This window comes from Chiroxiphia lanceolata, chromosome 4 (genome assembly GCF_009829145.1).
Source record: "Chiroxiphia lanceolata isolate bChiLan1 chromosome 4, bChiLan1.pri, whole genome shotgun sequence".
Lineage (NCBI taxonomy): Eukaryota > Metazoa > Chordata > Aves > Passeriformes > Pipridae > Chiroxiphia > Chiroxiphia lanceolata.
The window spans coordinates 15,235,091-15,262,181 of record NC_045640.1 but is presented as its reverse complement, the minus strand read 5'-3'; the positions used below and the strand labels follow the sequence as shown (position 1 = coordinate 15,262,181).

The 27,091-nt window shown below is 38.2% G+C and overlaps 1 protein-coding gene across 4 annotated transcripts in view; it reads left to right on the top strand.

The window, feature by feature from the left end:
* The first annotated feature begins 11,443 nt into the window (after positions 1-11,443).
* Positions 11,444-27,091, top strand: part of RAB28 (RAB28, member RAS oncogene family) — a 64,652-nt gene continuing 49,004 nt past the window's right edge. For all 4 annotated transcript variants that reach the window (XR_004356825.1, XM_032686426.1, XM_032686425.1 and 1 more), the window contains exons 1-3: positions 11,444-11,699; positions 18,812-18,908; positions 24,127-24,215. Coding sequence is in view for 3 of the 4 variants with exons in the window: in XM_032686426.1 (XP_032542317.1) it covers positions 11,622-11,699; positions 18,812-18,908; positions 24,127-24,215 (264 nt within the window). In the remaining variant the exon portion in view is untranslated. The remainder of the gene's footprint in view (positions 11,700-18,811; positions 18,909-24,126; positions 24,216-27,091) is intronic.

Here is a 27,091-nt window from a genome sequence, read left to right as displayed (position 1 = left end):
TTCTTGCATGGTAAAGTGAGATCTGTAGAGATCTCTGGTAACATTTTACCGGATAACAGAGCTTGAGTAGAAGGCAGTTTTGCGTAGGCAAAGGATTGCAGGATCTTGGCCAAACAGCTCAGACTTTTATGAGCCCAATTTTTTTTTCAGAAGATTACAGCTGCCACTGAAGAACTAAAGTGAAGTGACAGAATTGCACAGCATCCAACAGGTTTGTGTTTGCCAGTGGGGATCTAAAATTCAGCCACTTTACTTGATGTGTTCCCTGCTGTCTGTGTCTGTATATTTGTCCATTTAAAAGGAACACTAACAACTCAAATATCACATTTTCTTCTAAAAACCTGTACTCCAATCATAAGGAACCATAGAAATGACTCAAAACATTTCAAATTGTGCCAAATGGTGAAAAATATTAAAGAGACAGCACATCTAATTGTAAGTCCAAATCTCATTTCTCATAATAGTCTAGATTTATTCTTTTTAAAATTATTTCATCAGGTCTATACAATAAGATGTGTAAGCTCTCAATTCATTGAATATATTGTCAAAGTGAATACAAATTTTAGTGTGTTACTAACCAGCAAGAATTTTGCCTGAGTAAAGTAAGGTAAAAACAACAGAAAATGATCTACTATTAGATGCTAAAATGATATGTGGTGGAATTCTTAGGAAACTGAAAATAATACCTTAATTTCTCAGTAGTAATAACTGTTTGTTCTGAAAATCTTAATTCAAATTTTCATCTTGGTCTACTTGAGCACAAAATTAGATATGCAAATTCTGTCACTGTTGTTGCTTTCAGTATTTTCTGGTGTGCTTCTCCAAAGTATGTCTTCCTTAGTATTTTCTATATTTATCATGTTGCTAATACATCTCTATAGTTTGGCTCAACATAGATCTGAGATAATAATGCCATAAAGCTACTCCATCTCCATAAAGAACACTTACAGTTTTGGCATCAGTAAAAGAACTGCCCTCAAAGATGTAAAGTTTCCTGGGAAGACAGTAATTTGCAAGCACGTGGGCTAGTATTGAGTAAAAGCATTTCGAGTGAGTCATAAATTTTGATACCACATTGGAATAAAACCAATACAAAGTAGAGTTTTGAAATCAGTTATCCCAGACATATAATTCTGCTGGTCATATTCACTTATGGATTATTAGGAGATAGTGTTCTGATTTTAGTTTGTCATGTGCAATAAGAAAGATGGACAGAAATATTACCTCTTTGTCATTCCAGCTGAGACACCTTGACAGTGAGCTGTGAACTTTACTGGATTAAATAATGTAATATCTAAGAGAGTATGTTTATTAGAGCTATGAGAGGTCAGCTAATGAAACAGACTGAGGTGCCCAGCTGCCAGCCAGGACATTGGCTCTCCAGTTTGCTGGATGTCACAGCAGCTGAAGAGCCTGAAGGGACTCTTCAGGTCTCTGCTCATGCCATGGCTTAAGTCACTGATGAAGATGAGCTCAGGCAAAGCTGTGGTGTGGGTGCAGTGTGGGTGCACGTTCACTGCTGCCAAATCTCTTGCTGTGGTGGCAGCAAATCATGGAGAGAGTGTAGATGGTGACATCCTGAACTGCTGCAGCTGTTTGCTCCCTGAATACGAGTCGAAGCCCTCTGCCACACCAGGCAGTGATACGAATGCCTGTTGGGCACAACAGATATTTCAAAACTGATTAAGATGTTACATTTAGCTATTAAAATGGGGATCATTTTCTGTAAAAGCACAGTGGGGTAGTTAGTGTTTGCCTTAATTTGTTGACATGTGGCACTGAAATGGCACAGCTGATGAATGGCTGGATGGCTTGTGGAGGTAACGCCAGGCTTATGCTTCATCCTCTCTAGTACTGTATCTTATATAGACTAACAGTAGTACATAGCTGAGTTAGAGGCTACTAAATGACACTTTACATGTATTTCAAATTAATTTTAGACTGGAATAGTTGTCTTCTCAAGAAAATCAGTCTTGGGTGTCTGCAGTCAGTGCAAACCTACCTCTACCATGAAAGTTTTACAGGAAAGTGTGTATCCAATAATTCCAAACCGAGCTGTACACCTGACTGTATTGTTGGAATATTCATAGCAGCTAAAATTTGTAGTCAGACATGAGGATCTCAGTTTACCAGATGATGTACACAGGTATAGCCAATAGATAATATTTGATCCTTAAAAATTACCAACTGCAATCTAGGGAAAACCAAAGAAACAGAAATTTGCCACAGTCATGGGGTCAACCAAAGAACAATGAGATATTTTTATACAATATGGCAGACAATTGCACTGGATCATCGATACATTCCAGCTGCCAAGGTACTCATAGATGAGGCTGAGCAGTGAAGGAGCAGAGGAGGCGGCTCTCACCTCTTCACGTGTGAGTCCCTGTGTAATCAGACTGGTAATGTTTTTCCCCATACAGTATGGGAGCTTCTTGAAGACCTATGCAGATGCATATCCAAGTTTAGAGAGATCACATTCTGGAAAAAAAGCTCCTGGAACAGGGATTCAAATCACAAACCACTTCTGTGCTATACAGAGATCAGTGAAATAAAGGCTGGGAGTCTGGAGAACTAATTAGGTTTGAGCACACTGAAAGCGTGGTTGGTATGTGCTGCAGTGAACACAGAACTGCAAGTCATGACTATAACATCTGCAGATAAGTGTTGGAGAGAAATGTGTATTTGGAGAGGTCAGTGTAGGAAATCCTGATCTCTATTCTTGCCTTTGAGGCTGACATCACATATGACTTTGAACAGGTAAGTTAGACTTGGCAGAAAGGGAATTGCAGTGGATTTCCCACATCAAGATGCATTCAACTCATAAGTGTGCAGTTCCTTGGATGAAGATCAATAATGAATAATTATTGCTGTGGAGGCTGATCATAAAAATGCTGAAAGGAATATATTCCCTGTCATGGGAGTCTTAAGAAATCATTTGCAATTAACAATTTCTTTAGAAAATTGAGTTTATCTTCTTGTGAATTGTTCATAAGTAGATCATAACTTCGGACTGATAGGTTATATAAAGGCTTTAACTGATGTAGTTCCAAGGGATTTCTGCTGGCATACAGTTCAGCCTGAAAAAAAGTTCATAAGGACCTCTATGCAAGTGAAAAATTGGATACATTATGACACAGGTTTATTTCATGTGTCAGATTAATGTGCCAGTTGATTTCCTGGAAGATTTTTTAGACAAGGGTGGCATGATAGTGTATTGCTTTTGTGTGGTCAGTTTTTTGTAGTGGGGGGACCTACAGGGGTGGCTTCTGTGAGAAGGTGCCAGAACTTCCCCATGTCTGACAAAGCCAACAGCAGCCAGCTCCAAGATGGTCCTGCCACTTTCCAAGGCCAAGTTCAAGAGCGACAGTGCTTGTGCCTCTGGGATAACAAAATTAAGAAGAGGGAGGAAAAAACTGCACAACTGCATCTGAAGACAGGAATGAGAATATGTGAGAGGAACAGCCTTGCACACACTGAGGTCAGTGCAGAAGGAAGGGGAGGAGGTGCTCCAGGTACTGGAGCAGAGATTTATTCCCCTGCAGCCCGTGGTGCAGACCATGGTGAGTCAGGCTGTCCTCCCGCAGCCTGTGGAGGTCCACAGTGGAGCAGAGACCCACCTGCAGCCCCTGGAGGACCCCCAACTGGACCAGGTGGATCCCTGAAGGAAGCTGTGACCCTGTGGGAACCCCACGCTGAAGGAGGGGAAGAGTGTGAGGAGTCTCCCCCATCAGAGGAAGGAGTGGTAGAGACAATACGTGATCAACTGACCGCAGCTCCCATTCCCCATCCTCCTGCACTGCTGTGGAGAAGAAGGTAGAGAATTCAGGAGTGAAGATGAGCCTGGGAAGAAGGGAGGGGTGGGGGAATGGTGTTTTAAGTTTTGGGTTTATTTCTCATTTTCCTACTCTAATTTGGTTGGCAATAATTAAAACTAATTTTCGCAGGTCGAGTCAGTTTTACCCATGACAGTAATTGGTGAGTGATCTCTTCCTGCCCTTATCTCAACCCATGAGCCTTTCATTGTATTTTCTTGCTGCTGTCCAGCTAAGGAAGAGAGTGATAGAGTGGCTTTGGTGGGCATCTGGTGCCAAGTGAGGGTCAACCCACCTCAGGTGGATATCATCCTGTTCATAGACAGGAGCTACAGATTAAGTCAGAAAGGTGGAAATCAGTAGACAAGGTGAAGATGGGAGAACTACCTAAAGAGAAAACCATGATGGATGTTATTGAAAAAAGTATCAGGTTGCAGGGGATCGGCTAACTAAACAATAAGCTTCAGGTGCAATATTGTGCAGTGCATTTCTTAATGAGCTGCCCACAAAAGCCAGGATGAGTCTGATTAACTGGTAAGGGGATTTTTGGAAGCTATAGCAGAGGCTCAAGATACTGGGCCAAAAGAACTGTATAACTGTGGCCTGAAACCCTTCATGCGTGGTAAGATTCAGCCATAAAAAGCGCAAAGTCACAGGCTTGGAAACTAGTAACCAGATGTTTAAAAGAAGATAAAACATTATATCTAACAGCTTAAGAGGAGAATGAGATGGTTACTAGATCCATCGGAAACATGATTTATTTGTGAAAAAAGCAGATGCAATTGTTTGCTCAGTAATAAAAGATGAGAAAGAGGAAGAAGAAAATTTGAGGTTATTGTATTTGTCTTCCCAAGCAGGCATGCTGATGCTCTGTCTTCCAGGAAGTGTCTAAACATCTACCTGCCGATGGAAAGTAGTGAATTAATTCCCTCTTTTTTTTTTTCTTTGCTTTTGTGTGTAGCTTTGTTTCACTTATTAAACTGTCATTATTTCAATCTTCATTTCTTGGTTTTGTCCTTCTGATTCTTTCCTTGATCCTGCTGAGGGAGAGTGAGCAAGTGCCTGTCAGGTGGAGTGTTGTGGTTTCACCCCAGCCAGCAACCAAGCCCCATGCAGCCGTTTGCTCACTGCCCCACCAGCAGGACTGGGAAGAGAATCAGAAGGGTAAAAGCTGGAAAACTTGTGGACTGAGATAAAGACAGTTTAGTAGGGAAAGTAAAAGACATGCCCACAAGCAAAGCGGAAAAAGGAATTAATTCACTGCTTCCCATGGGCAGGCAGGTGTTCAGTCTTCTCTGGGAAAGCAGAGCCCCGTCATATGTAACAGTTACTTGGGAAGACAAACATCATCACTCCAGATGTCTCCTCTTCCCTCATTTTCTCCCACTTTATATACTGAGCATGATGTTGTATGGTATGGAATATTCCTTCAGTCAGTTTGGGTCACCTGTCCTGGCTGCATCTTCTCCCAACTTCCTTGCCAGTATGGCAGAACAAAAACCAGAAAAGGTCTTGGCTCTGTGTAAGCCCTGCTAAGCAATAACAAAAGCATCTCTTTTATCATCACTGTGTTCTGCACAAACCCAAAACACAGCCCCATACTAGCCACTGTGAAGAAAATTAATTCTACCTCAGCCAAACCAGCAAATGGGGTCAACCCACCATATGGAGTTAAACAACCAGGCTCTAGAAAAAGCTTCCAGGAAGAGTGGTGAGGGTAAATAACTTTCCTGCTTGTGTGATGGAACTTGGTGTTTTCATTGAGGTATTCAATAAGATACCACTGATTCATGTGAGTTTTTCCAAACCTGCAGTACTACACGCTAAAAAATAATTTTAGAATTATTTTTCATGTTGTTATAAAAGGAAAAAAAATGGCTTTTTATTAAACTGATAACAGGTCAAGACTGAGAAAGACAGCTTTCGCCATTATTACAACAAGCATTGTGGTTTGGAGACAAGAAACAGGAGTTCCCAATGATCCTCTGTGTTCAGGAGGGAAATTTCAAATTTGCATGACCCTATCATTAGAAGTTAGATGTACTTCTTTTATAAATTTATTCTTATTCTGAAGATATTTTTGACCCCTTCTCTTTCTCCAACTGTTGTTGTTGTTAGCCTGGTTGTTACTGGACTTTCTACTCTGAGCTTCATAGTGTGCTTTAGTGAGAAAAAGAGTTTTACCACACTGGAAATGTGGTGTGGCTTTATTAGTAGATTCAGCTAGTGGAAAGACCAGAGAACTTGTTTGTCCATTCACACAACTGAAGAGAAGGTTTCCAATGTATTTTTTTTCATGTTAGCTCTGGGTAGAATTAGTGCTCATGTCTTAAATACTAGCCAGGTGTCAGTTAGCTATTTCCCTTTCCACAACACAGGGAAAAAGGTAGCACCTTACAAAATTAAAAAACTACTACTCATATTACTCTTCTCTCCCCTCCCCACCACAGACAATGTAGGAGGAGACAGTTTCTTTGGGACCACATACCTTGGTCACTTTTGCTGGAGGGAGGATGTGGTTAGCTTTCTCTTAAACATTTAGCTTGGCCTCCATAGTCTTGTGCTTGGTGAGCCTCACTGGTCTGGTTTTACTGGGTAGTTTGTGGGGAGCAGCTGGCTAGCGGTTCTTCCCTGTTTTATTAGGCAATGTAGTTTATAAAAGTTGTGGCCTTCAGCTTAACCATATTCCTGTGTGGAAAGTGTTGTTCACTGCAGTGTCTGGGCCAGAGACATTTGCATTGCTGCAATCAACAAGCATTTAAAACTGTTACTCCTTAAGTGACCTTAGGTTAGCAGGAAGCAAGATGGAAGAACGCCCTTCCAAAAGCAAGGATTTCCAACTTGAGTAGGAACCAGTTCTTACATGTATAAAAACAAGTGATTATTTACCATTTCCACTCACTTGTCCGTCTAGTCAGCCTCATTAATCACTGAGTTTCACTCAAGGCACAGTCATCAAGCAGTGCAGAAGAAAACACTGTCTGGTAAAGACATTAGAGATGATATTGCTGAAGAGGAAACAGTTTAGGTTTTACATGCAAATCTGTAGTGCAATTAAACATAACAGTTGCCTTCTACTATGCTCCAGAGATGAGTGGCAAAATCAACATAATAATACAAATTATTTATTTTTTTTTTTTAAATGCTCTTTCCACTTTTCTGGCAACAATTTTGCTTTTCTTTTCAAAAAGGACACTTTCCTCATTCAAACAGATGTAATAGCAATTTCCATCTTGAAGAAGAGAAGCATGTATGGATCCCAGCAACAGAGACGTGAAATAGAAAAATTGATACGAAACACAAAATGGAATGGGTATTGTTGTATAAGCACAGGAAGAAAAAGCAGAATAACAGTTAAAAGAATGGCTTGTATTGGTAACAGAGGACACAGCTCCTGTCAATTGCTCTGAGAAATGTGTTGTTTCCATCAAGCACTGAAGGCCATAGCACAGATGACTCGGTATCTAATGACCCTGCATTCCTGATGCCTGATGGCAAAAAGGTTGCAGGCTCTCACACATGCTATTCCTTTTTCTGTTAGTCCAGAATTCCACCTCATTCAGCCTAATTTCCACCTTTTCTCAGCCTGAGAGAAGCACATGTCTATTTCCTATGTCATCATATGTAGGTAATGATTTTTGGTGCTTTTGAAGATACTTGCATGTAGGGAATGTAACCTTATACTATATTCTAAAAAAACCCTTCCACATTCAAAAAGGTCTAGTTTGCACTTGTAAAGTTCACATTTGCAAACACAGTTGACTGTGTATGCCACAATTACTTAGTCAGGGTAAATTAAGAACAGGGCAAAGGAACTAAAACTGGAACTGTGCTATTTCTTCTTTAAACTGAAACTGATTACCAAAAATGGTTTTCTAGTTAAACTGCAACAAAATGACAGCAAAAAAAAAAAAAAAAAAGACTCTCTCTGACTGCCAGCTCAAAAAATGTCATATAGCTCTTCCCTCCCTTTTTCTCAAGTATAGACATAGAAAACTGTTTACACCATTTGGTTTCACATATTTAGAAGTAGATTTAATTCAGTAAAGAATGATCAAGTAAAGTAATAGGCCAAAACCTGACAAAGAATGAGTATGCAATTACTTTATAGTTTGTAGTCTAAATGAAATATGGGAATTTTTAAACTGTTGTCATATCAGTTGTCATTAACAATATTCTGAGTTACCAGTGGATTAGCAGTGAATTTTCATCGTAAAGAAATAATATAGAGTATATAGAAAGTAAAATAAAAAAAAGAGCAAATAATAAAATACAGACTGAATGTCAAACAAACAATATAAATTTATTTAGGAATATATATTTATTTTCTGTGTCATTGGGTGACCCAGGTATTTTTCAGTGAAAGCTCTATTCAAAGGCACTGCTCAAGGATTTTTCTTAGTATTGTAAAAATGCAGAAGAGTTTCAAATTATTTGTGTACTGCCATCCATTATTTTTTTTCTTTTACTGTAGTGTTCTGTTTGTTAATTCCAGTGCTTTTCAACACGCTTCAGGGAAAAAAGAATACTTTACTTTACCTGTGAAGTATCAAGAAGTTCAAGACTAGTTTCTTTTCATCCATAAAATGCTACTCATTTTAGCAAGCAACAAAGATTGCAATGACAAAAACATTTCCATTTGAAAACCTTCCTAGACAGAACGTGCTGGTAGCAACAATCTGTACCACTCCACATAAAATTACCACACCACCCTGTTAATGTGCTTGCTGAACATCGCAAGCAAGACATATAAAGATCTGTAGTCAGACTGTTTGCCCTGTTATACCAGTAAAGTGAAATAATGGTAAACAACAGTCTTTGGTAGTTTTGTTGTTAATTAAAGCATTAACTCCACTGGGCAGCTTTAATCTTGTGTACTGGTTTTAAAAAGAGATTTTAGTACATCCCTGTCATTCATAGACTTGTGAAATGAGTCTTCTGCGGGCTAAGCTGTGTGATTACATTACTATGCTGTCTCCTGGAGTAGTTTCGGTTCATCTGTCTTGGCAGTCAACAGCAAACATGCGTGTGTATCCATATCAAGTATTCTTTGTATTTCCAAAGTTATGCCTTAATATATAACTGTTTAATTAAATTTATCAGACATACAGGCTCAAGACAACTTTAAGGCCATAAATGCCACATTAAAGATAAAACAGTTATTTCTATATTTTTCACTGATTTAGGTGATGATGTTAATTTTTAATGAGCTTCGGTGATTTGAGGAGGAAAAATTAAAATAATTTCAGAAGAAAATTAAGTTTGGGGATGTGTATTATAACACACATTTCTTTGTTGTATTTCAAATGAAAATATATGTAGCCTGGACACCTGGAGCACCTTGGTTTCTGATCATCCTGATTTTGCACCCTTAGCCTTTCATCTTGGGGCTTGAATAAAGCGCTACTTCTCTCCAAAAGCATCATGAAGCTTTGAATTAATCTTTTATGTTTTTTTCTGACTGAGGCAGAATCTCAGGGATATGAACAGTTCCACCAACATTGATGTATATCAATCACGTCTGCCCTGGTGTGAGATGTGGAGTTTTTAAATGTTTAATGACAATTGTACATTTGTTCATTATGTCACAAATCATAAAGGAAAATTTTATGCTTATCCCTGCTGTTCTTCCTTTGAAAAAATGCTGTTCAGCTGAGTCCTGATGCTGATCTTGCTGAAGTTCCTAGTTGAGAGAACTTGCAGTGTAATTAGGCTAAAAGATGATTTGAAGTGGAAAACAGTTGATAAGATGTTTAATTTGATTTTAAGTATGGAGTGACAAGGATGAGTATCTCTGGTCTTCCATCAGAAATTTAAGTCTTCTATGCTCCCCCCACCCTTTTTTTTTCTTTTTTTTTTTTTTTTTTCCAAGAATGTCATTGGGAAAGCATTTGGCCACAAACATTTGAATACATGACTAATAAGGAACCTTCTTGATGCTGCTGAAAGTTGAGTAAAACAGTGTACTTTTAATATTGGAAATTTCAGACACACATTTCAAGAAGAAAGCCTGAAAGAGACTTAAACAAGTATGGTTTCTATTCAGGCATTACACAAAGTTGTTCTAAAAATTCTTTAAATCCATTAAAGTACATTTATACTTTAAAGAGTTCTAGCTGTCTCTATATTCAAATTGTCATGTAAATAGTGTCCAAAGAATTGTTGTTACTCGTCATACTGGAAAAATATGTCAAATAGGGGCTTGCAGAGATTTGGCACTATTGAATATCGGTATTAATGACATTTGAATAGGTAATATGGTTCTTAAAGTTGTGGATATAAAAAGTTGGAAGGGATGGCATGCACTTTGGAGGAAAAGATTATAAATAAAGTTATATTGACAAATGGTGCCTGAAACATAGGATGGAATTCAATGGGGAAAAGCAGAAAGCACTACAGTTAAAAAGGAATAAAGCTTCAACGTGGGTGAAATTTCAATAACAGGAGAGGATTCAGAAGTTTTTTAGTAAATCAGGATCAGTATGAATCAGCAATGTCATACTGTCAGAAAACAAACATCATACTGGGATATACAAACAGGAGTCTCATATGTAAGACGCATGAAGTAAAACTTCCACTCTACTCAGTATTCCCAAGGCCTCAACAGAAGTACTGTATCCAGGTTTTGGCACACCGTGGCCAGAAAGTGGAGAGAGGCCAAAGGAAAGCAAAAAGAATAATCAGAAGTTTAGGAAAGACAACCCAGGGAAAGACTGACAGAAGAGGAGTTGTTTAGTCTATGGGAAAGATGACAGGCTGAAGGCACAGTGAAGTTTTCAAATATGGGGAAGGCGAAAGAGGAGATTATAATCTGTTCTCTGTGGACGTGGTACAAGATAAAGTAAACGGTCTAAAATTCAGCTTGGGCTATGTCAAGTTTTCTTAATGATTGCCTATAGGGATAGAAAAGTTCTGAGATTGTGTAAGAAAGCAGTGGCATCCCTAGAATTGGGATTGTTCGGTCTGCAGAAAAGAAGGCTCTGGAGTGACCTTATTGGGCCTTTCAGCATTTAAAGGGGGTTATGAAGAGGCTGGAGAGGGACTTTATACAAGAGCACGTAGTGATAGAACAAGGGGGTTGGCCTTAAGATGAAGGAGAATAGTTTGGGATTAGATATTAGGAAGAAATTCTTTCCTTTGCGGGTGGTGAGGCACCGGAACAGGTTTTTCACAGAAGTTGTGGATGCCCTATCCCCGGAGGTGTTCAAGGCCGGGTTGGTGGGGTGTCCCTGGCCATGGCAGAACGGGTTGGAACTAGATGATCTTTCAGTTCCCGTCCAACCCAAACCATTCAATGACTCTATGATTCAGTTTTCACATCTATTTATTTAATTGCCACAACTCATCCGCCTCACCGCGCAGCCCCACACGCGGTGAATCCAGCCCTTCAGCGGGGCCTTAGCCTCGCCCCCGCCCCGCCCCCCGTTGCTTGGTTACCGCGCGGGGCGTCACTGTGGGGCCGAGCCACCGCTGCGTGCAGCGGGGAGGAGGGCTGAACCATTCTCCTGGCCGCTGAGGGGGCTGCAGTGGGGGCGTCCCGCAGCAGCTGCTGGACTTGTTGCTGTAGCTACCGCCCGCGATCTATCGCCTCCCCCCCCTTCCCTTAGCGCTCCTGTTGGTCTCGCCCCGCGCGGGCCATAGCGACGGCGGGCGCGCCGAAGGAAGATGGCGGTTGGGGCCCCTGCGCTGCTGCCGGCTCCGTGAGCGCCGCGCTCGCTCTGTGCCCCGTCCCCTTCTCGCTCCTGTGCCCGGCTCCTCCCGGCTGCCCTCCGCCTTTTCTCCTTCCCCGCCGGGGCCGTAGGGACCATGTCGGACTCGGAGGAGGAGGAGAGTCCGGACCGCCAGCTCAAGCTGGTGGTGCTGGGGGACGGCACCACTGGCAAGGTCAGTGCCGGCCCCGCCGGCAGCTCCTCTCCCTCGCCGCGGTGCCCCGTGTCCCTTCCTGGCCTACCCCCTCAGCGCTCTCCCCTGGAGGGGAGGGAGCAGCCCGCGGCGGCTTCCCGTCTGTCGCGCTGTCGCGATACCCGGCTGGCTGCTCCCCCTCAGCTCCTGGCCCTTCGCGGGAGTCGCGGGCTCTCCCCGCCGATGTCCGCGCCGTGCTCGGCAGCCAAACCCTCTGACGGGGCTCCCGCACCCGGAGAGGCATCATCAACAAGTAGACGTGCACGACTTTAATCCAATTTTCTTGAGCCGTAAGGAAAAGAGCGGCGAATCACGTAATTCCTGTAGTGCTGACGGAGTTTCCCGCTGATCCCCGTGCGCTGCTGGTCGCGCGCCGGAGGCAGGAATTGCTGGGCTGGAGTCGCAGGAATAGCCCAGCGTTGCTCTCGGTGGCCGCAGTGACCCGGGCCGGGGTCGGGGCCGAGCACAGCATGCACGGTTCCCCTCGAAAGGACGAGCTGGGAAGGCTCCTTAGCTGGGTCTCCAGGCGCCCCTCGTTTCGGCTGCAAAGCCACCAACCTCCTGGGGTGGACAGAACCCTTTGCGACTATTGGAGTTACTGTTTCAGAGTTTGGAAAGGCACTGCTGGGTCCATTTGGTTTTTGTTTGTGACTTTCATGTTTTAGTTTTATTTCCCTCCCCCCATCTAATAATCAGCATAGTGAAATACAGTTTCTAAAAGTTTATTTATCAACAAGTAGTACCTGCCTTTTTAAAAGAGAAATTTTGACAGGGAGAGACCAAAGAAGGCAAAAGAAAGGCTGGTTTCTTACCATTACAATAGTCACTGATGTTTACCATATTCTTGAATATATCTATTGCCATATGCAGCCTGAATAATTTTGTGAGATACACCTGAAAATAGCAAATTTATTATATGCTTGAATTATACAGTTTTTTCCTGTCATTAACTGAAACCATGGGGAGTAGAAAGTTTGCCTGCCTCACAGTTCATATGAAAAGTGAGAAATGTCATTAGAGCTGTTTAAATGTACTGCCTGACATTTATTAGTGAAAGTACATGTGTGGTTTTGCTCACTTACTTATTCAGAGCCCTATGAAGAAACAAAACATTTTTTTGTCTCCAGTGATTCTAAATGCAGTCTGAAGTGGTACTGTGTTCATCTGAGTCAGTAGATGGGCAATTCCAAGCAACTGTGTGATGAGAGTGTAATAAATACAGAGGACTGACAGCTGAAGTGCTGCTTCACTGGTAGCATTCCCCAGGAGTTTTCCATTCAAACTGAGGAATCCTTTCCCTACTGCTGTTCAGCAACTTGTGGCAAGACCTCTCACCAAACATGGATTTTCAAGTGTTCTTGAATTTTGATGTATATTCCTGCTGGTCCCTACCTCCCTCATAAGAGCTGCCACTCACTGGAACTCCCGCTGGCTCTAGGAATCCCGTGCTTCCAGTGCAGGTTATTGGGCATGAGCAGCAGCAATGCTCTGGTGTGCTGCTTTTCCTCTCGTCCCCCCTAGATGATGCTGTAATAGAAGCTCCTTCCCGCCATCCTAATGGCCTGGAGCACACACATGAAATAATAGGTTTATTGTAAGACCTTGCCTTGTAAAAATAAAGAAGCGATTGGGTCATGGAATGGAAGGATAAAATGTACCTAGTGCTATTTCAGTCTCCTCAGAAGACTAAATTGTTGAGGTTCCTCTCCTTCGTTGGCTACTCGTTCTGCTTACTTGTTGAAACGTGTATATCTATGTGTTTTCAACTCTAAATATCCTGCCTCTCACATCTGGTTCACAGCTGGTCTTTACACACATGCATACTTAGCTTCTCTTTTACTGTGCAAGGTGTTGGTTTTTCTCTTCCTCTGTTGCTAGGATCATTAGACACGAGGAGAGTAGACAATAATGGCATATATCCAAAATATTGCATCTTGTGTTCAGTGTGAGATGTTCATGTTTGACTTCTGTCCTTTACTCCCTCTCCTGCCAAAAAAAAGGGGAGGGGGGGAAGATTTTATTTCTTCCTGACTGGCCATCTGGGGTTGCCTGGTCTTTGCTTCTCCAGGAAAAAAAAAAAAAATGTTATTGTGAGTCAGGTGTAAACTTGCTTTCTGTTTTCCTCACCCATTGTTTAAAAGCAGCGTGACTCGGGTTCTGTGCAAGGATTGGTAGTAGCTTGAAAACAAATCAGTGCCAGTTCAAGGTAAGGGTAATGTACTTCCACTAGCTGGGAATTGCTCTATCCATGAGGCAAGGGAGGGGTGTTGTGCTTCTATTCATTCATTTTGAAGTGCTTAAATGAATAACTGGATACTTAGAATTTTAAGAATTGGAATAAGCACTCCTGGAGCAAACTCTAAGTATAGAAGAGTAAAAATGGAAGAAGGAATAAGAGGAGTAAGAGTAGAATCTGTAAAAGTATTTGGGGTAAAACAGAGACAGTAAGGAAATGGTGAATTGTTGATAGAAAAATTGAGGGACGCATGACTGGTTAGGAAAAAGATAATAGAGAATGACTTTAACAAACTAGACAAACTAGGAAAGCAATCTAAAAGGCACTCAGAGGCAGGGAGAATGTGAAATGAAGTTAAACAGCAATTATTAATATCAGTTGGCTCTTTGATTTTGATTACAGGAAGGATCACGTATACACAGCAGCCTTATGTATCTAGCTTTTAAATCAACCCATTCTTCCTGAGCCAAAATGATTTTCCATTAAAATAAACCCACATTACTAGTATGGATTGAAAAAAATATTATGATCCAGATATTTTTACTCTTTTTATGCAGAGATTGTCTTAATACTGAAGTATGTAGTGATACTGATTTAAGGTAGATTGCTTTGATCTGCTACTGTTGAAAAAGATTTTGGGCCTCTGGACTTGGAGCTATTCGTGGAAAGGGAGGTGCTGAAGAATAGTGTACTGAGGTTCTCTCTATTTGCTGTCTGTTGTAGCTGGGACTAAAGTATGGTAGCAGAAACATCCTACCTTTTCCTGTTAACAATGGATGATGAAAATGGAAGAATGAATGCTTGAGCTGGTAGGGGAATTTGCAGAGCTAAAACATAGGCTGGCATAAAGAGTGGTGCTTGCTTTAGGATTTTTTAGGATATCAGATTTTTAAGCATTGAGCCAATTCTGGATTGTCTTGTTACGCTTAGGCTCAAAAACTTCATCAGTGTTGTAAAAAATACTGTTGTCACTGTTGAGTCTTGTAAAATGAATCACCTGTCCTATGCAGATTGGCCCAGCTATGTCAAATAGATCAGCATCAAATATCAAAAAGTCATGATAATTTTCTCTTTTTCAGTGAACAAAGTTGCATTCAGTAGTTAGGAGTGGGGTGAAAAGACATGAGCTTGGACAGTTCTTTGTTTTTATGGTAATTAAAACATTTCATTATTTAGCCTCATGTTTCTTTTCATTTAGTCTGTCCTAACATTTTTCCCAGTAGTATAGGACGTGACTCAGGGGTGAGTGTTGCTGTGCTTGGATAATGGCATTGACCTTCTGGAAGGGAGTGAGGGGAGGGCTAGATAGATACATGTTACTTTTTGGACAGTGCATTTCAATTAGCTGGTGAAGTTGGTATGTGCACGGAAAATCATGATGTTGGAATTTTGTGCTTGCATCCATTTGAATTTTGGGTTGAGTTTTCTTTCTTCCAGCTGTGACAATACACTTTGGCATTGCTTTCTCAAAGGTTTCTTCTATAGGATTTTACTCAAAGAATTGTCATTGGTGGAATTTTCTCTAAAAGTTTCTGTGTTTCCCTGGTGTGTAGTCAGTGTCAGAGCTGGCTATCATTGCTTGTATTTGACTTAAAATTTACTTCAATTTGTTGACTTTTCAATTTATTTCTTAGATATTGTTTGCTTTTTTCCCATTTATTCATTAATGTAGGTGTTTAGGAACAGCATGTCATCAGTTTATACTGAGTTGTTGACATGGGAAAATGGAAGCAAGAAACTGTCATGCCTTGTGTATGAGGTTAAATTCCATTCTAGCTTCTTTCAAAAAAAGCTGTCCCAAATATCCCATTGTATTTTGCACCTAGAATACTGTAAATTTTATGTACGATATTTTACTGGTATCTTGGTTGCTGTATATTAGAGCTCAAAGACCTTTTCTTTTCTGAAAGGAGGGAATTTGTAAAGCCAACCTTCAACAGAGTACTGATATTTAGAATAGCTTGTCGTCATTCACTTAGAGGTATTTAAGACAAGTGTGTGAACCTGCCAAACTGATGGAATTTCTGATGGAGATTCTGCTGTGCAAGTTGGTGGCCTGATTGTCTTAGTAGAGATGTGAAGAATCAAGGCTTTCATACTATCATGCTGTTCTCTGATCTCTACATTAAGGGATGAAATTGTATGGAGTAGAATCTTTTTAGAACGTGGTCACTGATCACTCATTTACTTTTACAACCACAGTTCTACTGAACCTTTTTTAAACTTTTGTTAGTTTTTACGTGGATTATACTCAACATGTCCTCTCAGGCAAAATTGTTGTGCAAAATCTTTTATGGCAAGCACAGCAGAGAACACTTTTGGGATTTGAAAGGAGTATTTGCATTGTAGAGGCACTTGAATATGCATTGACAGAACTTCTTTGTTTGTTGTTGTAGAGAAGTTTCAACTATTGCTCTTAGTATTTTGTGGATAAATGCTTGTTCTGTGAATAAATAGAACTCTAGTCTGGTAATCCAGCACCTTCTTGAGCTCTAACATTTATTAGAAAAAATTTAGAAAGGAGTTAGTCAATGATTTTCTGCAATAAATTCCTTTGCATTCAAGAGTGCAGTAGAGAAAAACAGTTTAAGAGAACTTTGCCATGCTGTTGATTACTTGCTGCTCTTACTGGTTGGCTGTTAATTGAATGTATGTTGTTTATTTTTACTAACACCCCAAGAAGCTCTCAGGGAATATTTAGTGTCACAGAGTGATAAGCTAATATTTACTGAGCCTTTAAAACAAGAAGGGAGTGGTTACTTATTTAATGAGGATCTAAATTAGTGTGTTGGAGAATGTAGAATACCATGATATAGTCAGATGATACTTTAATCTGTACTGCAGGCACTGGTTACTTTTCCAAAAAAGGAAAATTTCAGGGAAAAGGCTGAAGGGTGTATTTCTGCAGTCTTCTTGTTCTCATCTACATCTTTAATGTCATGACAGATTAAACATAATGTCTTTGTAATTTTGGCATGCTAACTACTGTGATTAAAAGAATCAGCTCTACTGACTTTTTCTGTTCTACAGACTGAATCTGTGTTGAATTTTATTTTGTGTGTTGTCAGTGTTACTGTCACATAGCTGAAGGCAGAACAATATTCTCACGATTCATCCTCTGTGGTGTTCCCCCTTTCCACGCTGATGTAAATGTATACCCATACTCTTGCTATTTGTAGTTTACTTGCATTTTCCCCCATTTATTTATTTAGTTTTAATCCTCTCAGGGCTTGAGTGCTGTGAAGTAAATGAAAATGTTGCCATAGTCTATAATTGAGAATTTGGGTTACTCCCTAAACATATCTTCTGATATCAAAATGTTATGCATTATATATACAGCAGTGATAAGAATATAGATATGATATAGAAACATGAAAACAGTATATAATTTTATTTACTTCACAGGAAATTTAATGGTTGAATAAATGTTTGCCTGTTCATTCTAGAGCTTTAATGCTGGAGCTCTGGTGATCATGTTTTAATGCAAAAAAAGTAAGTTACCTTTTCTTCCTGTGTACATTTGACATCATTAGCCTAATTTAGATCTTTGTTGTAGCCATCCTATTCTTAGACCTCACCTATTCTCATTTTTCAGAACTATTGGCATTATTTTGCTGTTGAATTTTTGACTAAATGTGCTCTAACCGCAATTTCTAATAACAATTGGGGTGACTCATCTCTTTGGGTCTTGATGAACAGAAAACTGGCAAAAAAGAAGAACCTTCTTGCCTGTTTTGAGTTTTCTCAGACGGTGTAAGGGTTTTGTGAGGCTCTTAGTCTTTTTCCCTCCCTATGTATGTAAAAGCATATTTAGATTTTTTTATGTAGGTAATTTGTATTTATATTTACAAATGTCATGTCAACAAGAGATTTGTAAGTGTACAGCACTAATTTGATGTAGGATGTATTTGATGATTTTTAATAAAGTATTTCATTTTTTTGGCAGTACAAACTTTTGTATTCTTTAGGATTGTACCACACTTTTCTTCTTTACTTCTTTGTTGGACTTTCTTTTTTTTCTTTTCCTTTCTCTTCCCCCTCCTTTTTGTTTGTTTTTTTTTTCTTGCCTTACATGGAGACCTTAAATTGCTATTAAATTGCCACTGACACAATATAAATGTCTTAGTTTATCTAGGTTAGTTGTGTATCCTTTTATCAGTATGTAGTAAAAGCTGATTATTAGGTCAATAATGTATTGGTCTGCTTTCATAAATGCACAAAATATCAGTTGAAGAAATAAGTTTCCAAGTTCTGCTGCAAGGGATGAGTCTGCAAATGCACATTCTTAACGTGAATTTAGTTTTCTTTTTCCGTGTGCAGGAAAGTATTCTCCCCATATTAGACTTCCTGTAGTCCCTGATCCTGAAACTGATGTACAGTGGCAGGAATCTCGCCATCCTTAGTTCCTGTGGGACTCTGCACTGTGCAGATCTCTGTTCTCTCCCAGAAGGTTGGTTTGGGATCATGGTGTTCCGTACCAGGGGATGACCCTTGTTTTGGAAATGAACGCTTTTAAAAAATATTAAAATCTTCAGATACAGAGAGTGTTACTTAGATTTGTGTCAGTTTGAGCATATTAATGATTCCTCATCTAAATCTGTGTATTATTTTGTAATGTTACTATTACAGTATTTTTGAAATCAGGAAATACGCACCTTGCTTCTTTTTGCATAAATTAGTAACCTCTGCCTCCTGTTATTATGTTGAAGCTGACTGGACTGCTTGTCAATCCAAATCCATGAACACTGTTAGCATTCATTGATTTAAAAAGTGGTTAACTGTATTTCATACTTCTGGTTTAACATGAAGTTTTTTGCTGTTCAAAATGACAACTTAATTTGATGCTGTTCTGTTTTAGACATCCTTAGCTACACGTTTTGCCCAAGAAACATTTGGAAAGCAGTACAAACAAACCATAGGACTGGACTTCTTCTTGAAAAGGATATTATTGCCAGGTAAGAGAATAAAAACTAACACTGAAAGGTTGGGTGACAGCAAGACTTGCAGAAACAGATTCTTCAAAGTAATGTGTACTTAATAAGCTTAGTACAGTGATTTTTATGGCAAAGTAAATTAGGTTGTTCAGTGAAAATTTTGTTAGTACGTTCTTGCCAGGTGACAGAGTTACGTCTGCAACTTGCATCTCTAAGTAAAACACTGAATTCAAATAAAAGGAATGCTGTCTATATTGATGAATTTTATTATCCCTGCTTGAGTGCACTCGCTGTCCATGTGGGTAGTGTAACACACAACAATGAAATGGAACTTTAAATATATTAATTGAAAAAGTGTATGTGTTTTGAAATAAATATATATATATATTTTTAATGAAATACACAACTTCTATTTGAGTTGTGTGAGAGAAGAATAATGCAGCTATGGACTCACAGTGCTCTAATATGTGAATGCTGTTTATGCAAGGCAGCATGAAATTGCTGGCATTTAATAGACCACTAAAATTTAGGGTCCCTCGGCACTCATAAAAATACAGTTTGAGCATTCAAGATGTTTCACTTCATGATGGCAAAGAAACTATTTAGATGCCAGTTGCAGCACACTGCATGGAAAATGCAAAGAAATAATTAAAAAAGAATAGTTGCTGGTACAAGTTTGTCTTTGAACAATTGGGGATTTGAAATAAGTCTTTTTATTGATTTGTGTTTGCTCATATTCTAAGTATGCAAGTATTGAATTAAATGCGTTTTCTTCTGGATTCAGAAATCAGAAGAAGTTAGAAAAAGTATGTGTAATTATTAAAAGTTGACTCAAGTTCTGTAGTTCTGTCTTTTTTCCTTGTGAAGAGTGGGGAGGAAAGCAAACCCAGAAATTAAACATTTTATCTATAACCTGTAGTTATAAGGAAATATATGCAGTTCTTGAACTTATTTTTTAAAAATTATATTGCCAATAATTTCTGATTATATTTATATATTTTCTTAAGTGAAACAGAATAATCTTTTCAGACTATTCCTGCATTCACTATTTTGGTTTGGTCATTTTGCTGTACTTTTTTACTATCTGGTGAGTGATAAAGTACCAAATTCCAGTGCTTATTTCTTCATAAAATCAACAGAATAATTTTTTTATTGTCCTGCTCTTGCCTCTAAAAATACCAGTGTACATATTACTTAGCAGCAGTACTTGCAAGTGGAATGTGTCCACAAATCATACAGTGTGCATGCTGAGAACTTTTATTTTGCAAGTTTTTTTCCTGCTGTTAAGCATACAGAAGCTATTAGTGCGTTACTGGGATTCTAAATAATCTTGTTGAGTAGAAAATTTGGAAAATTATCAACTATTGCTTCATTCATTTTTGTTCATAGTTTATTTTGTGTGTGAATTTCGTTCATTCATAGTTTATTTTGTAATAAAATCAGAATGTAGGTGAAAATAGCACCAAAAAGTCTGTACATCTATTTTCCTCATCATTAACAAAACAGTAATGTTTGTATTCGTATTTAGGAAGATAATGTTTTTCTGTAGGTTGTCATTCTGGTTTTGCTTATACTTATATACGTGTTTAGGTATATATGGCTCTCTGTGTTCTATAGGTAAGCTGGACTGGTCATGGGGAGTGAGAGGGAGGGAGGGAAGGTGGTAAAATTTCTAAATACTGGAATGGGAAACATTACTTTAGTAAGCGGATTTTTCTAATTTCTCAATTAGTTCTGGGTTTGCAGAGCTGCTGTGTTTACTTGAAAGGTTTAGTTGATACCACTGCACAGACATTATGTGTGTATCAATAGGAAAAAAGCCTCAATTTCTCTTATCTAGTAGGAGAAATAATGAATAACTGTGGTTCAGTAGTTGATTTTTTCCTTCTTCAGTGTAAGCAAAGATTTCAGAAGTTAAAACTCCCTATTTCTAGAATTGCACAGAAGTTTACATTAGGCCACAGTAGAAATACATTTTAGGTTGTAAAATAAAGTACTCTTTTTCTGGGAGTTTCTTGGGTTTTGTAAGATAAAAGTGGCATTTGTCTCCAGTTGTTTTAGCAACTAATGCAGTTTTTCAGTGAAGATAGTAAATATTTTACATGCTGAAACATTTATATAAAACAATATAGTTTAATACAAATAATAAATCCTTTGATTTTGAACAATGACTTCTAGTATTCAGCTTGACAAATTCGCTTTATGCAATTTGGTCAATTTTTTTTTTTTCCAAATGCAAATCAGTTTCATTATATTTATTGGTGCAGAATCTTGTATAGTCTGGATGCAACCGTGGTGTAGATTTTAGTGCTTAAATAGTGTATCTGTTAGTCAGAGGGTCTGCTGATAGAGACTCCTAAGAGCCATAGTCATATACATTTTGGAAGGTTGTGAGCACCGTTCAGTAGACAGGATCCTTCTGTTTAAAGGATTTTTTTAAAGTCATTGGTGCAAAAAGTGGGCAGACTTGTGTTTTTAGTTCCATCCAGAGTGTGCAGCGCTGTAAGTCAGGTTAACCAGTGCACCACGTGTGCTCCTGCGGGATCACTGCTGCATCAGCCCAGTGGCTTCAGTTCATACCAGAAACAATCTAGATACCTACTCTGTGTTGCCTCAGTTATTTTAACTTGCACTTGTGTGTGTTTTCTACAGAGTAAGGTGCTGAGGTTTTCTTGTTCCTTATGGATGTATAAAATCTTATTTTGAGGGGATTCTTCAGTTAGTTTTATTGGTATGTTAAGACTGTTTTTAAGAACTGTCTTATGGTGCATGGTTTCTTTTTGTTTTTTTAGTAAGTCTCCAGTTTGTATGTTCCACTTAAATCTATGAAAAAACAGATTTCAAAATTTTGTAGAAAACTTTGTGTGCTACTGTCATAGTTGTTAATTAAATATTGGGTAGGCAAATATCTGGAGTTTTTCATTTTGTCTGAATAATCTTAACATCCTTCTTTCTTCTCCAGAATCAATTACAGCACAAACCAAATATTACAGAATCTAACTGAAAAAAAAGGGAAAATGAAACATTTTGCCCAGGAGAGGATCAACATGAATTTCAGTAGTTAACGAGGCCCTAATTCACAACCAGTTCACCTTAAATGAACATACCAATCTTTTTTTTTTCTACCCTGTTTCTTTTTTCTATTGTTAGTGAAGGAAAGTAAATAATTTCTAATAGTAGATTTTTTTTAGTTGAACAGTCACTGTTAGACCATTTAATATAACTTAACTGCATTAAAATTTCTCAGGTCATTCCATGCAGTTATCCAGATACTAAGCCCAGTGTGCTGTTCATAATTTTTAGTCGTAGGAGGAAAGATGAAGTTAGAAACTTCTTAAAACAGTTGAACACAAAATTAGGCATCTGAAAATTGTTGAGCTTGAAAGTGATAATATTTATAAAACTTTTTTTTTTAAAACAGCTGGCATGAATGACATGATGACATTCAGTAGAGTACATAGGGGTAGAATACTACAGCATGGTGAGCCTTTGAGCAGTCATAGTTTGTTTACCCACTGAGGATGTGTAGTCTTTTAGACTGTGAGTTCACCAGTTTATCCATGCCAGATGCTTTATGGAAGACTTTCCTGCATTGTTCGCAGTCATTTATGTTTAAAACTTTTTAAAAAATTGATTAATTCATAGTATATGCACTGTCAAAAGAAATAATCTTTTTACTAATTGTAAGTGTTTCTTTATTGAACTGGAGTGTTTATGATGTATTTTCTAAGCTCCATTTAGAGATTCTCTTAGTATTACATAAAACTCAGTGTAGCTTAAAAATGCTGTCTCATCTCTATATTTTTGACATCAACGTAGTAGTTTTGGAAATCTTCACTGTTAACCAGATTAAAGCCAAGCACATTATAAAAATATAATGTGATATATTTAATACTACAAATAGGATATATCCAGCTCTATGGTTCTAATTTGCTGGTTATTTTCACGCAGTGCTGTGATGTGTTTCCATGGAGCACACTCCCTTGTGTAACCAATGTGAGTGTGGTAGTTATAAATTGATAGCTGAATAGATAACCTTGTGTAAAATAAGATTGTTAACTATATAAAATATTTGAATTAAGAATATATCTTTCTTAGCAACCCAAAGTAAATTGTTCATTTTCACTCAACTCTCAATTGTTGTGTTGTGTAATTCGTTGCATTTTTTTAAAATCTAGGAATAAAGTTAATAGGCAGTTGTGATTATTTGTGCGTAAGTAGAATTGGTATTAACATGTAATTCATGTGAGTTGTATTTAGATCAGAAAAGGTTTTGTCAGTCCTTACTCTATTAGAGTGGTATTCCAAGGTAATCAGTACAGTTTTGAAAACAGTTCTTACCTTGCAAAATGAGACAAATTAATATATTTGTACGTATATGGTTACATACCTTTCCGTGTGTATTTTTGATCTGAGTTTCTGAGTTGTTAGCTTACAGAATATGTAAGACTTGTAGGATGTTAAATATTTTGTATTTAACCTGATTTTTTTATTAATTTGTTTTTAAAAACCTGTTAGCACTTTCAACCTAGCTTCAAAACTGTTTAGAGTAGGAAGAAAGGTCTGTTCTTGGTACAGATTCTTTGAAGATGAAATTGTGTAAATCATGCCCAATTTAGCTTCCTGCTTTGGGCTGGTGGGTGGAGGAAGTAATCACAGTTTGCATCCTCAACTTAGATGTGTGTTGGTATTTCTGGTTTTTTAATCTGTCAGCTATATAATTCTTTAACTGTATGCTACTATCAGCATCACTACCAAAATGAAGTTACCTGGTAAGTTTTCCTCTCTTCTGGATTTGTAAAGATGATTTGTGGTGGGGAAGGGACACACGGTATGAAAAAATGTGGTTAAGTTGGTATTAATTGTGTTACCTTTCAGTTCCCAGTACTGTGCTATAGAATGTTCTCTGTAAAGTTTTATGTGTTTCTTCAGTGGAGTATGTTATATAATTTCTAGTCAGGAGTGTTATACTTTATGCAGTTCCAATTATTTTCTGTTACAGTAAAACCATAGCTAGATATTAACATATTTAATAGTATCTTAATGACTTAGCTGGACACAAATGACTTTTTTCAAAATGATACAATCATCTTTCTGTTGAAATTTACTTCCTATTTATTGTATACTTGTAAAAAGCTATTGCTGTTGATATGCTAGAGCTGTATTACCTGCTCTGATAATATATCTTTATTATCTAAATTTTCCAGGTTACACAATATCTGTAATTTTTTTTCCCCAGGAAATTTGAATGTTACTCTTCAAGTGTGGGATGTAGGGGGACAAACGATAGGAGGCAAAATGCTGGATAAATATATTTATGGAGCTCAGGTACAGTATAAATGCTGATAATTGTATTTATAGTAATGATTAATTGAAACTTTGTTCTTAAAATTATACATACATTATGCAGAACTTTTAGTTTGTTGTGTTATTAATCTCAAAAATTTTATGGAGCTCAGGTAACTATAAATGCTGATAATTGTATCTATGGTTATGATATTAAATTAATTGAAACTTTGTTCTTAAAATTATACATGCATAGATACATTGTACATAGCTTTTAGTTTGTTTTGTAAATCTCAAAAATGTTGAATCTTTCTTCTGTCTAAACTTAATTGATATTAACATGCTAATTTAATTTTCATGTATGGCTAATTTCTTAGAGGTGACATGAAAAGCAAAGCAAGAGTACGCATTTGTAGATCTGAATAACTCTCCAGAGCAGATGTTTGTTTCCAGGCTTTGTGTCTTGAATTAAGAAAAGCAATCATAGTAAATAGTAAAGGCTATTTGGATATCCACATGGTAGATAGAGTGGCTGCTTTTAGAACAGCTGCCTCCTGGGGGAAAAAGTAGAAGGAGGAAATTAAGAGCAATCCTACACCGTTAAACTCATACGTGCAACTGGGGTTATAAGAAGGCAAACAAAAGGAGGCAACTAGGTAGCTAAATATTTTTGCAGAACTCCTATCCAGTGCAAATTAATTTTATCTTGAGGTTAACTGAGAAACTTGAAGTGAATGGTAGGATTAAGAAAGAGCTAAATAGTATAACATTATAATGTTAATATATATATATATAATATTGGGGCTTGAGATGATTTAGAAAGTTGTATTATAAACCAAACTTCTTAGCATGAATGATCCTAAAATGTATTCTGTTCCTTAATTTGGAGTTTGTAATGAGAACAATAGGCATAACATATTTTATTAGATAATATTATACTTATGTGAAAAGAAAACAAACACACCTATTTATTTTGTCCCAGTACTTTAAGCAATAGGAATATGGAATCCTAAACCCCTTATTGGACAGCAACTTTATATTCATAAGTGTAACACAGAGATTAGGATCTGTTAGTTAATGGGATAAAGTCAAACTTGTCAGTGTAACATTCTGTCACTTTCAGAAAAAATGTCTGAATGTTTTTAGCTGTTGCAGCTCTTTTATAGCATTTTCTTTTTTTTTAATAAAAACCGATTTGCTGCCTGTTACCAAGCAATAGGAGAAAGTGGCTTCCGTGACAGAGGAAATTTGATTAATCACAAATTGTTGCCATATGCCCAAAGTAAACTCAGTAGAGGAAATAAAAGGCTATTAACTTTGTTGGTATTGAATTTGGTGATAAACTTAGGTGTTTCTTATCAGAAATAACAGGTCAAAAAGTTAATACCAGTGCCCAGAAGTAGTGAAAAAGTTGATATCAGTAAGACTAAAGTTTGATTTTTCTAGTCATTCGGAACACATTAACAAAAAAACCCCTATGTCCAATCTCTTCAACTTTAATCCTCCCTCAACTCTCATTGTAACCCTAATTTTTTTAATGGACTAGTTACTCCCAATGTCAGCATGTATTGCCAATGTCTGTAATAGGCTTCTTATCACCAAAGCTGACTTCTAACACACTTTTCTATTAGCTTTGTAACAGTGCCTGTTAAAGACGCATAAAACTATCTTCATTTTCATCTATTCATGAGGCGCCATGAAGAGTTTGGAAAACCACTGCTTTCAGCTTATTTCTAGACAGAAGCTTAATGCATGTTGAACATCTGTAGCTTTTTATAAGAAAAAGGGGAAAGGTAAAGTAGAACAAGTAGGAGTATTTATAAAGGAAAATCGAAATATGGATAAAAATTCTTGTGAATAGACAACAAAACAGCAGGAAAGTAATGAGGAAGAGGTAACATGGAATTAGCAAGAGTAAACTGTGCCCAGCCAACTTGATTACCTTCTGTGGTAAGAACAGAGCAGTGGATGTCATTTATCTTGACTTCAGCAAGGCCTCTGACATAATCTCCCGTAATATTACCATATGTAGAGATAGAGGTGGGATGGGTGGACTGAAAATCTGAATGGACAGCTGAACTTAAAGGGAGATGGTCCCTAGCTCAGTATCTTACTGGTGCCTGATTATGAGTTGTATTCCTTAGGGGTTGGTACCAGATTTGTGTCTTTTATTAATTCTTTGAACAATGGAACAAAACACAGTGAGTAGCACCAAATTGGGGAACAGTGGTCATTATGCTGAAGAGTAGGGCTGCTATTGAGAAAGACCATGACCAACTGAAGGAGTGGACTAACAGAAACCTTGTGAGGTTCAATGGATGACAAATGTCAAGTCCTGCGCCTGGTACAGAATAATCTTATTCAGGCTGGCAATCAACTGTCTAGGAATGAGCTGGAGAGTGTGTAGCGAAGGGCCAAGAGTCTGGTTAATGGACTGGAGCATCTCTCCTATGAGGAGAGGCTGAAGGAGCAGTAGTAACTCTTCAGGGTAGAGAATAGAAGGCTTATCTAAATACATACATATATGAAGGAAGGATGCAAAGATGACAGAACCAGGCTCTTTTCTGTAGTGTCTATTGACAGGACCAGAGCCAGTGGGTACAAACTGAAACACAGAGAGTTCCTACTGAACATCAAGAAACACATTTTCCACCATGAGAATGACTGAGCACTGGCACAGGTTGATGAAAGAGGTTGTAGAGTCTCCATCCTCAGAGATATTCAGAAGCCAATTGGACGTGGTCCTTGGCAGCTGGCTTAGGTGCTTCGACAGGAACATTGAACCAGATGACTTCTAGAGGTCCCTCCCAACCTCAGTCATTCTGTGAAATGGCTTTGTAGTAAAAAGCCCTTGGATGGGTGTCCTGTTGGGGAAAAAAACCCAACAGTTGAATGGGAGTTTACAGTGTACCTTTGCT